The sequence below is a fragment of the Barbatula barbatula genome (assembly GCF_947034865.1).
Source record: "Barbatula barbatula genome assembly, chromosome: 21".
Lineage (NCBI taxonomy): Eukaryota > Metazoa > Chordata > Actinopteri > Cypriniformes > Nemacheilidae > Barbatula > Barbatula barbatula.
Window position 1 is genome coordinate 7100898 of NC_136784.1, and position 13072 is coordinate 7113969.

The 13072-nt window shown below is 40.0% G+C and overlaps 1 protein-coding gene across 1 annotated transcript in view; it reads left to right on the forward strand.

The window, feature by feature from the left end:
- Positions 1-13072, forward strand: part of ext1b (exostosin glycosyltransferase 1b) — a 65943-nt gene that overhangs the window by 49658 nt on the left and 3213 nt on the right. The window contains exons 4-11 of the mRNA XM_079484619.1: positions 977-1084; positions 2086-2205; positions 3594-3726; positions 4647-4765; positions 7653-7748; positions 9436-9525; positions 11466-11626; positions 12875-13046. Of these exons, the coding sequence (XP_079340745.1) occupies positions 977-1084; positions 2086-2205; positions 3594-3726; positions 4647-4765; positions 7653-7748; positions 9436-9525; positions 11466-11626; positions 12875-13046 (999 nt within the window). The remainder of the gene's footprint in view (positions 1-976; positions 1085-2085; positions 2206-3593; positions 3727-4646; positions 4766-7652; positions 7749-9435; positions 9526-11465; positions 11627-12874; positions 13047-13072) is intronic.

Consider the following 13072-nt stretch of genomic DNA (forward strand, 5'->3'; position numbering starts at 1 on the left):
TAAAGTTATCAACACATTAATATAACAGACAGTCTTGTTTAAATTTTAGAAAATTTTATAAAAAAAATGACAATATAAATAACAAATAGGCTTTCCTGTAGCTCAGTGGTTAGAGCACGGCGCTATCAACTCCAAGGTCATGGGTTTGATCCCAGGGATTGCACATACTCGGATACAAATGTATAGTGGAATGCAATGTAAGTCACTTTGTATAAAAGCATCTGCCAAATGCGTAAATGTAAATGACTGCACGTTTATATCATATTTATTTATAGAGTAAACGGCAGACAAATGGATCTCTAGAGATCAGATTATGATTTGTTATGAGTTGGCGATCTTCGAGTATGTATCACTGACTTTCTCGTCGTCTTAAATGTGTAATTGAATTGACCCTTTGCAAGCAGTTTGACTGACCAATCATAACTTACCAACCAGTGGGTGGCGCGTCAACATTTCTGAAGTGGTGCAATATATATACTTTCCCATTATATACACTATGTGTGTGTGTATATTGTATGTCTGAAGCACCCTTCTTGAGTTCTGCTTCAGTGTGTATGAGCAGACTTGCATGCCCTGCAGCACCACGGTGCTCAGCTGACACCTTAATGACCTTTTGTATTGCAGGTCCTCATTACGTCAAATAGCCGTCAGACACAACAGCTGCTCATCTCTCTATTTCTGCACATCTCCTTCACTTCAAAGGAAACTCAATTTTTTCCCAGCTTCATACTTTCTCTCACCTCCTTTCTCTCTGTTTGCTGTGTATTGTGTTAATGCATTTGTTGTTCTCTGTAGCTGTTTGTAGGCTGGGATATTTGCATCAGTTTTCATAACTCTGCTAATAGCTCCTCTGGAAGCCATTTAATGTGTTGTGTTGTATTGTGTTGCTCTGTTTATACGTGTGCCCTCTATCATCGCGTGGTCCGGTAATGAAATCACAGCCCATGACTCACGCTGTGACCCTGTGTGTTTCCAGGCGGCCTGTGTACCGGTTATGCTGAGTAATGGTTGGGAACTTCCCTTCTCTGAGGTCATCGACTGGAACACAGCCGCTGTGATCGGAGACGAGAGGCTCCTGCTACAGGTCAGAAATCGCTCCATTGCAGGATTGTTCCATCGAAATGTCTATTGTTTGGTGACTTCACACACTTTAATAGAGGAACTTGGTCGGATACTTTCTGTTGTCCCTCCCTACTGAGTCTCTCATTCCGCCCCTGCTGCATGGAAAAACCATCACATTTCTCCTCTAAAGTAACGAGCTGTCTACACGGAGAGCATTTTTCAAGCATGATGATTTGTACATATGTGCAAATTCCAAGGTGCGCTCAAAGATGCCAATCCCAGAATGCATTGAAAGATGCCAATTATAAATATATTTGTCTAATTAATGTTCAGCTCCAACAAGTATTAAAGTCAAACGTCCGTTTAATAAAAATGATTGAAACGATTCTTTAGTGAACAGTTTTTTTATGCTTTGAGTATAGCCAAGCAACATCTCAACCTCAAATACGGTTTAAATCTATTGTCAATTCCCCCTCGCTGTGAGGTTTTGTGTGGCGCTTGTGAGCAGCATTCAATATCAATCACTACAGAATGCCGTCTTAGAAGGCAGCTGTCTATGTGGGCATTCGACAGCAAGACTGCACTTATTCTGGCACAAACCAGCATAGGGATAATGCAGATCTTTCTGCAAATATACTGTTTGATAGGCTTAAAGGGAAAGGTTATTTAAAAATCAAACCTGGATGACTTTTTTTCTTCTGCAGAACACAAAATCAAATATTGTGAACAGAACGGGTAACCGAACATCGGCGGTACATTTTATTCTGTGTAGACACAAAACCAATGCAAGTCATTGGTACTGCCGTTGTTCGGTTACCAACTTCAAAATATGTTCTTTTGTCTTCTGCAGAAGTAAGTCAAAGTCATTTTGGGTAAACTATCCCTTGAACCTCATAGACACTTCCTTTCATGACTGACTCTCTTTACCTCTGCACAAAAACAACTATAGACAAAACAAAACCGAGTGCATATACATAACCTTTCTAGCAGCCGTGTACTGATTCTCTCTCCCTTTGTGTGCAGATCCCATCTACGGTGCGCTCCATTCATCAGGATAAGATTCTGGCTCTACGACAGCAGACGCAGTTCTTGTGGGAGGCTTACTTCTCCTCCTTGGAGAAGATTGTGCTCACTACTTTAGAAGTAAGCAATGGCCCTTCAGTCATTCTGTCTCGTGTTGTCACACACATCTATACCACCACTTTGACGCCCACAGCTGTCTGGATTATGACTTAAAATAGTTTTTATGCAAATCGTATTATCGCCTGAGGTTATTCAGACGTTGGATGTTGTGGACACTTTTCAGATTCTATAAAACACTATTTTGGTTTTGCTGAATGATTTATGACCTTGGTTCCATAACCTTTTGTCCCCCTAAGAGAGACGTGTGGGAAAATCATTAGCTTGACTAACACTGGGGTGAACACACAGTGTTCAGATATCTCTGATTTAATTGTTTGACAGACTACCACTTGTATGGATCGGCATAGATTAGCTTTACCGCAACCACTTTTAGCCACTGACAATGTCACAGGTATACAAATGTCTACTATCAACAAATGACAGCATTTAACCCCAGAACACAGGGCTGTCGGAGGGCTGTCCAACCTCCAACGGCGTGCGTGTATACCATCATTGCAATTACAGCCCGCATCCGAAGAGACGCTTCATCTGCTGCCCTCCATTTGGAAGATTGCGGCCATCCTGTTGCAAGATTGAGTCGTCAATCACACGTCTTGAGTCACTAAAAGTGAGGACGTTCAGCCGAGCAGGAGGAACGGCCTTTCATCACCTCTCAGATTAGGTTTTAAAGATGACAGGTGGGGGTTCGGTGAGGGGGGACCGACCACGGCTAATTCCCAACGCTTGTCGAACGCCGCCCTAGGGGGCTGAAGGGAAACAAAAGAAAAACACTCACATTTTGAGTGGTTGCCTCAAATGTAATGTTGTGCTAGTTTTTGTATTTGTAGGCACATAATGAAATTAAATGTTTGAGAATCTCAGCGTCTGATGAATGCATTCAATGATCCAGCTGCTACTCTGTGAATTATGTGGCTTTGTCAGTTGTGCTAAAAAACTGCCTTCATATTAGGAATCTGGGATGAAGATCTGATTGACATGTAGCTCATATGAAAACTCATCCGGTTGCCAGCGATTTGTTAGTTGGTCAGTAAAAGCCTCTCTCGCACCAAGGCGCACGATATAAAACAAAAACAACATCAGCAACAAAAAATGAGTTCGGTCTTTGTTTGTTTTACGGCAGCCGTTCGTGGCTGACAGACTCATTCAAGGCCAAAGCAGCGATCGCTCGTCTTTATGGTGCGAGCAGCTGATTGGCACGATGAAGATGGTGAAACCGCTGAGGCATTTGATCATTTGTCTTGTAGTTTATGGACTCTGAGCTGCACCTCAGCTGAAGTTTCAATTCCGGACATTAATTTCACAAAGAAATGTAGTATAACCGCTGTATTGGTCATGGGTGTTTGCAATGTCCTGAAGTGTTAATGCTAAAGACATGTTTGTTTGTTTAGATCATTCAGGACCGAGTGCTTCAGCAGACCTCCAGGAGCACTGTGATGTGGAACAGTCACCCCGGTGCACTTTTTACACTACCCCTGTACTCCTCTTACCTGGGCGACTTTCCTTTCTTCTATGCTGAACTAGGTAAATTGCCATCATGTTTCTTTACACCGTTTAACTAGAGTAAAGGGTTCAAAACAAGTTGTGTTGAAAGTCACTCCATTTAAAGCGAACAATAGGGGGTGTTGGCCATTTTGTACTGTTTAAAGGTGCAATCTGTAACTTATTTTAGTTAAAAATCAATAGGATTTTTTATCCTATTTATTTATTATATAGGAATATAGTGATGGCAAACTTTCCAAAATGTTTCTGGAATTAAAGAGCTTCCTAAGACATGACGGAGAGGAATTATGGGGCCGAAAGATTTCCTTTCATCTTTTACAGACCGTAGTCTCATCATTGCCAAATATGTGACTAGTAGCCTCATTCAGAACTCCAGTTGTGTTGCCTCCAATTGTGTCCTTTATCATCATCAGGTTTATTTTTAAACACCCTCTCCAGTCACACCCTTAATTGCAGAGGTGCCTTGATATCAACAAATTTAACCATGTAGCTAAGTGACAGCCATTGTACAATGTGATAGATTATCGACCCGCCCAGTGTAATTGCATGGCAAAATCCATATTTGCATCTAAAGTCGCACATTGCCGCAGTTGCTTATGCAGCCCACGCATCCTTCCATCTTAATCTGCAGTACTTGTCAGACCAATCAATATGAAGCTGTTGATCAAGCACCTCTTGTTACTTGGAAAATGCGGGTGTAGCAAAAAAAAACAACTGGCAACAACAGGAATGATCATGTTGTGTCTGTGCAGCAGTCACCGCTCACGTTAATGTGAGTTATTTCAGGAGGAGCGTTTTACAGGATTCTGTTAGATGTCTGTGAAAAAAAAAAACATAAGCAGCGGGTCTATTGGGAGATCTGAAAAAGTGATTTAAAGTGATAGTCCCCCCCAAGTTTGGATTTCAAAGTAATTCTCACTTTCTCTTTGTTTTTCTTTCAGGGATTAAACCGAATCCCAAATTTACAGCTGTAATCCATGCTGTCACCCCTCTGGTTTCTCAGTCTCAACCCATTCTCAAGCTCCTTGCCTCAGTGGCCAAGTCACAGTATTGCGCTCAGGTAAAAACCTAATTTTCTTTGGAGTCATGGCACATATTTTAGAGGCACATTAAGTGTTGCTTGCTGTATTTCGGAAACATTTCTAAACATGCAGTAAAACTGTCAAATTTGTGTTTGGAATATATTGGAAGTGTCCCACGGATATATGCAATGTTGTTTTCTTTCTTCTGTGTGATATCTCGAAACCTTAAAGCGCATCGAAGCGTCTCCCTCTCCACATCTAGATGCCTCAGCTCCGCCACCCCCTCAGTATGAACCCTTCTTAAACTTCAGGGACTAATTCAGTGCCCAGGAATCCCAGCAGCCCTTGCGTTTCCATGGCATCCACTGCTTTCTAAAGTGTTTTCCACCCTGGGAACCAAAAGTATTGATTCCTCTTCACTTTGCGAAAGAGAGGAAGGCTGGTGGGGGAGGAGCAGAGGAGGTGAATTAAACGCTACGTGTCCCTGCTGAGTACGTCGCATGTTGCGCACACACAGGCTGACGGTTTTCTCAGACCGTGTCCTCTGCGGGAGGGCTTGAAAAGATTCGGCAGTCGAACGCTCGACTTTTGTATCTCCGGCTGTGCATCAATCCAGCGCCGTCCTCCAGTTAAAGTGAAGAGATGGGGAATGCAACACTTGCCCCTTAAGCTCCAATACATCACACAGAGTCTTTGCGCTGAGGAGAGGAAGTAGAAGAAGAGGCGTTATAAATAAACGGGAGGGGGACGAAAAAAAAGATGGGCTTTTGAGCTTGTTCTGGCAAGCCAACTAACGGAGGCCTACCGCTGCGAGCAAGCATTCGCCGCATGTGCACAAACGTGCATTTTATCCACGCATGCCTCCACCCCAAAACACGGAGATGATAGAGATACTATCTGCATTTAAACTCTTTGATCCGTTGCAGAGGAAGCTACGGCTAATGGCACTTTAAAAACCCTCTAACCAGCCAGGCATGGACTTCTGCGCTTCACACCTCATACAAACTCAACAGGAAGTTATGGCGAGACTACGAAGCCATAGCATTTAATCACAGACCTATTTCAAACCCCTCGCATACAGGACATTCATTAAGCGGCCCAAAAAATCCAACCTCCGGGCTTTGTTTTGTTTCTAAGAGTTTATGTAGTTTAATTATGTCTCAGATCTTATTATAGATTATGGAATACTTCAAGTTTGAAGAGCCTCCTGATCCTTCTGCGTGTAATATCATTAGACAGTAGAGCTTTCATTTATTACGTTCTCCTCTGAGCTGTGTGACTCTGCGATTGGGAGCAAATGAAATGAAAGATGCAGTTAAGTAAGCGCTTTAAACCACGATGTTAACCAAGTGCATTTTGATTTCGGACAGCTCTCGTCTCGTTTTAAAATGTAAGCTTGTATTGGAGCTGCGTCTTAAAGGGACTTTCATCATTCACTCTTCATGTAATCCCATAGACGTGTAACTTTCTTTCTTCTGCTGAACCCAAAAGAAGATATTTTTGAAGAACGTTGGTGCTCCAGTAACATTGAGGCTCCATTGACTTCTATTGTACGGACATATAACCACTGAGACATTTCTCAAAATAGCCTCTTTTGTGTTCCACAGAGGATAAAGTCATGGAAAGGGTTTTAACAGCAAGGTGAACAGATGGCAAAATGTCATTTTTGGGTGAACTGTATCTTTAAGAGTTAAAGCTACAATGCGTAACTTCTTTGGCGAAGTCGAGTTGAATTCTTTATTTTACAATTTGCATCATGTCACAGCAGCTGTATAGAAAACAAGTTTACCTAAAACTAAGCAAAAGTATGTAAATGTAAAAATAAGCAAACATTACATTTACATTTAGTCATTTAGCAGACGCTTTTATCCAAAGCGACTTACAAAAAGTTCGGGGAGCAATAAGCGATATTAGTTATTTAACAAGTACATTGAAATAATGTGAATATTGATATACAAGTTGGAATAATGATTTATAAGTTGCGCTGAGAAGTGTTTGATTTAATTTGACGTTGTAAAGATAAAGTTACAGCTTAAAATGAACTGGCATAAAGTACAAATCTGAAGTAGAATATTCCAACATAGATCATCATATCTTGAGGATGTGTGCTTATGTCCACAAAGAACACCTGATCATTTCTAAATGTTATTTCCCCATCACTTGATGGTTTTAATATTGAACACGTTTCATCTCAGTGTTTTGTCTAATGTAAACATACTCACTCCCGACGGAAATGTTCCTGAAAGTACCTCAGTGCTCTCTAATGGTTATTGGGATGTGTCCATACACTTGAGTTCTTCTAATGGGTTATTTTAGCTTTCTCTGTAAACTACCTTCATAGATCAGAAGCACAGACTAGCTTGAAGAGGAAGGGCCCCTCGTAAAACGCTTCATGTGAAACATTTACGAGTGTTAACGCACAGAGTCAGTCACTTCGGCCGGAGGTGTTATCATTGAAAGGCACTTGAATGTGACAAAACAAAATGAAAACGATTTAACATGATGAGGTCTATATCTACAGCTATGACACGATTTAAATTAAACCCAACATTGCATAGTTACCCTGTCAAATTCGAGGCTGTGTTTTGTTGCAATCTAATATTAAAACTACACGGGAAAGCATTTGAACTTCAATACACAGCATAAATATATGGTTGGATCCTTTAGTCCCCTGAGGTGTCAATGTTGCTTGTTTGATATTCAACGGTTTTTTTAATGTATTTTTAGCTTCTTAATAAAGTGTAAAAAAGTGAGAATATTATGCTTAAAGAAGATTTTGAAAAACAAAGCCGAAACTAAATAGATTGAATTATTGTGGGTGTCTGCCTACAAGGCATCAAAATAGAAATGTGTAGTGTTGTTTAAAAGAATAGAAAATCTGTTGGTTTTGTGGCTGATGATCTCAATTTCTCTTTGCTTTTTCAGATTATTGTTTTGTGGAACTGTGACAAGCCTTTACCTGCCAAGCATCGATGGCCGGCCACCTCAGTGCCCATTATTGTAATCGAAGGAGAGAACAAGGTGAGACGCAACCACCACTAGACTTTACTTTGACAAGTTATATAAGGTACAATCACACTCGAAACCTGTCAATGCTAAAATACGCTAGTTTTTTTTATGTCAACAAGACATGGCTTTCTGTATTTCTCATATTAGTTCACCCAAAAAACCATTACAAACCTTTTCTAAACATTACTAGCGTTTCAAACTTTATTCAGTAAACATAACATTTAGATTTTTAAATAAGAATCTTGATCCTTTCCCTTGCTGTTTTTAAATCGAGAGGATGTGTTATTTTTTAGTTTTGGCTAAAGATTTTGAACGGAGAGAGAGGGAGATTGTCGTTTCCCAGTGTTTGGAGCAGAGGGTTTAGTTTTCCTCTGGCTGAGGAATGAGAGCAGTGAAGTAGTGCCAGTCATCGTGTGGTTTGTCGAGCTTGTGGCCGTCTTGTTTACAGAGTGCTGTGTGAGTGTTCCCATCCGGTGCGATGTATGAAGAGACAGCTCTTTTAAGCCATGACTGACAGTGTTACCCTAAGCCACACTGAAGTGTTGCTCAGGGCATTTTCTTTATTAAACATTCCCCTTCCTGCAGTACATAAGGCCCCTCGGAGAATATTGTAAAGTTTAAGCAGCGCCGCTCCTCGCTGGAGTGGCTTTCATTAAGGTAACATGAAACAGAATTCACCATGCGATGTAAAAGCGCTTTCATTTCACTGAACCGTAATGTGTTACGCATTTCGGCATGAAACACAATGCTCATCTGGAAATAATGTGGGGCGGGATATGATGTTATCAATTGTGATCTGTCGTCTGTTGTTTCTTAGTAAGGTTATGAGTTTCTGGATGTGTTGATAGTGTGTAGAGAGCAGATGCTGTGGGTTTAATTCTCTGCCCACCTTATGTGACTGAAGGGGGATTAACACTGGGAAGCATGTGTGAGTACCGTTTCCTGTTTAGTTGTGCATTCGGATACTATTTTGTTGTGTATTTGTGTCAGAGTTTTGGTCGTTGAGACTTGATTTGTACATGTTTTGAGACAAGTGTTTGTGTGGTCTGTTTTGTGTTTTTGACAGAATTTTTATGTTTATGTGTGATGTGGTTATTGTAAATATCTGCATCTTATTAGTATTTCTTTTCGCCACAGACATACACGCACACACCAAATAGTTAGTCATAAATAGTGCAACAGACTTGACGGAAAAAGGGAAAAAACATGAAAGGAGCAATTTATCCTCTCGCTCTCTCTAAAATGTCAACTCACTCATTTCAATGTGGTATAAACAAAATTTGCTGTCACAGGAAGAAACCAGAAAGCAGGACGAGCTTCGCCAGTTTTTAGTTTTTTAGGGCAAGTTTTTTTTAACTGCAACTAATGCCTTTTGAGTGTTGTGATAAATATTTTCTCTTTAAGTTGCAAAAGAATAATTTGGTATGCTAAAGGTATTTGATCTTATAAAGTGAACTCTCTGGGTCTGCTGAAGTCTGTCCATCAGTTATTGCTTGGTCTAATATGTAGTTTAACTCTTTAAAGTGGTGTTTAATATGGATAATATTAACGAATAATGTTCTAAATGAAGTGAACGTTTAAATGTTTTTCTCTTCTTCATGAGATTGTTCCAATCATGGTATTATAATAAGAATGATGTAGCATGTTGAATACATTTGATCTAATACAGTGAAATCTCTCTCTTTGTGTCGGTCTGTAGGTCATGAGCAGCAGGTTTCAGCCGTATGACAGTATCATCACAGATGCAGTGTTCAGTCTGGACGAGGACACAGTGCTGTCAACCACTGAGGTATGGGACCATATTTCTGCCGTCTCTCTCTCTCTCTCTTTAATACACGTGTCAGCATACAATGAGGCTCTGTGGCCCTACAATGGACCTCAGCAGTGGAAGTCGGCATAGTTGGGTGATGGGTTAGGGCTGGGTATCATCGATTCGATTCCCATTCACAAGCTCTCGATTAGATTCTCGATTCGAGTCAATGATTAAAGAATTAATACAAATCTTATTGATACTTCTTAAAAAAGATCAGTAAAAATCACATTACAATTGTGAATAAAAAAATGAAATGAAGAGCCACATACCTGTATATTTAACTTCTGATAAACACACTTGGGTATATTGAAACAGAACAGGTTTTTTTACATGTGAGATACAGTATAACAAACAAAATGTAGCTGTAACAAGGGGCTGCAATCATATGAACCTCATCTTCCACGGTAATTCAGCAATGAAAGAACGATATGCTCCCTGATGTAACATCCACCCGTTGTAAAAAGAAAAGGGACATCTAGTGGATAGTTGTGGCAATAACATTCACGTTAATTAATATTTGGTGCTTGCGGAAATATTTAAAAGTAAAAATATCGATTCACAGCTTTTTTGAATCGATATCGAATCGACTGCATTTTAAAACCCGATAAATCGAATTTTCGATCGATTTTTTTAGGGTCTATTGGGTCTGTAGTGGTGAATGGGAGACTACCACAAATAAATTTTTTGGTTCTCGTTTGCTCAATGATAGAGTTCTCACTTTCAAAACAATTGAGAGAGTCTGATAAGTTTTAACATTTATCACAACGGCAGTAAAAAGAGAGGATGATGTCAAATTTACTGTGCCTTCCATAGACACTGTAGAAGAAGCACCTTCGCATTAGCGTTAACAATTTTTTAAGAATTTGATGCAAAGGTAATATAATACAAAGTAGTTTAAAAAACATGCACACATTCAAAAAAATATATAAAAAACTTAACCTTTGAACAGGTTATCGGTCTTTTGAAAAAGGTCCCTTCTTCTGCCTGTGTTCTCAGTTTCATACGCTTTTGTTCTGCTGAGGAAGAGTTTTCTGGGTTTTTGTTTTAAAAAAAGGCATTAGACATTTTAGCTCACCCAGCATTTGAGCAAATGGTAAATTTACATAGCGTTTGAAATAAAACACAGACATAAAACTTCCCTAAAAATAGTATCCAACATTTTCTCCATTGGTGCGAACAACAGGGCAGAAGTTGGATCCATAACCCTGTAGCAGCTTATAGTAAAGTGCCCGCACAAAGACACAATACAGTTGGAGAAGTGTTTGAATCACTATCATCCTCGGCCGCTCTTGGATTAAACTCAACCTTTCAGCTGGCGGTGCAGATCCTGCCGCCACCCGTAATCTGCTCAGCCCGTTCCTCTCGTCCCTCCCTCTCTCACACGAGTCCCACACCGCAGTGTACACTGTTGAGAAATGGCCTTCCCTTATCTGAACGAGCAGAGTCAGCGTGCAGGCACACAGCTGAAGTCAACTTTCCAAACCCGTCTTCAATGCTTCGCTTACCTCGCTCTTCCTGAAATGGATATCTTTAATCATTTGTTATCTTGACCACACCGCAGGGAAACACCAATTAGACAATTTTTTGGCATTACATGTGAGCCAGATGTTCTGCTGGTGGGGTTTCATTGTACACTTCTGGTGTGTGTGTGTGTGATTTAATTCACCACTGACTTCAAATCCTGCTGAGGTTCCACCTCTGACACTATTGATGTGTTTCAGTCATTATTTGTTTAAATGCTTTGATCTGAGAAAAGGGGGCATCTTACAGCGCTGGTGTTGAAGGCGTGTTTGTGTGTGTGTGTGTAAGCGTTATGCCATCAGCGTCGGTTCTTTGTTCTTTTAACTCTTCGTATGAAGCTTTTGAAGCGTTGGTATGCTTCGCGACTTGAACTGGAACTTTATGTTGTCTTCTAGGTGGACTTTGCTTTCACGGTGTGGCAGAGTTTCCCGGAGAGAATTGTGGGATATCCTGCCCGCAGTCATTTCTGGGACAATAATAAGGAGCGATGGGGCTACACCTCCAAATGGACCAATGACTATTCCATGGTTCTCACCGGAGCTGCCATTTACCACAGGTCTGTGAAAACATCTGCTCGATTTGCATTAAACTAGGGCAATGCCTTAAACACATAGGACAAGGAAGAGAATAATAGTCATTTCATCAGTGCTTTAATAGTATTTCTAGTGGAAAGTATATTTTAATAGTTTTTTAGAATCAGTAGTACTGTATTTTGTTGAATACTGCATTTGATAGTGTAATTATTATTGCTATTGGTGTTCATATTGATTCAAGCATTGACAAAAATGTTTTTACTTTTATATGGCTAGGGACGCAGTTACAGCATCTACAGATCCAAAAGAAGCAAAATACTTTATATCTGTTTTGAACATCGTTCTGAATCTGGTCTGGACGATGCAGATTTTCAAAGAAAAACGAAATTTTCTCTTTTTTTTCTAAATGTTTTATTATTCAACCTACCGACATTCAAATGAAGAAAAGATAAAGATGTATTAATAAAAAAATAGAAATGACAGAAAACATAGTTAAGGGCTCCTCCCCCTTCTAAAAAAGCAGCAGCGTTGAGTTTACCTGGAATGTGATGAGAAGCTCTAGTGCAAGGTGATGTCATAACAAATATTTTTCTGTATTTGCAAAACTTAATTTTTTCAAAATAAGAAATCACTAGTTTATCGCTTATTGCTCCCTGAACTCTTTGTAAGTCGCTTTGGATAAAAGCGTCTGCTAAATGTAAATGTAGATATCCTTAAAGTCCCAGTACAATAAAAAATGATAGTTCCAATTTTTTGTTTATTGTAAATTGCTTACCAGTGGGGGATATTCTCTTTTTTAAATTCATGTGCCCTCATAATCTTCCGTTAAAATCTCCAAAATTGTCATTACTACAAATTTCGGAGTAAATATAAACACTTAATACACCACATTTAGGTTAGCTGTACATCAATTTGAATGACAGTAACGTTAGTAGTAATCATGCGAGTTTAGAATGAACGTGACGTTATCGTCTGCTGGTGTGGATGCAAATATAGGTATAATCCTTGTTACAGTTATCTAAAATCCTGATTATGTCCCTCCAATGCATATCGCAGACCTTTCTTCCTGAAATCAGCGTGTTATTTTTCCAGAAATTCTTCACTATTTCTCTTGGGACTGCACACATTTACACTGGGAGTGCATGGCTGATACCAAAAGCCTGCCGGACATAGCAACAGGAACGATGGGGGGGGGGTTTTGCAAAGGGTCAATTGAGTTTTGATTTGATATTCAGTCCCATATTTACCCTTCATTTCTTGCTCTTCTCTAGATATTACCACTTCCTGTATACACATTTCCTACCAAATAGCCTGAAAAGCATGGTGGACCAGCTGGCCAACTGTGAGGACATCCTCATGAACTTCCTGGTGTCCGCCGTCACAAAGCTGCCACCCATCAAGGTCACACAGAAAAAGCAGTACAAGGAGACCATGATGGGTCAGGTATGTAATAACACAAATATTTGCTC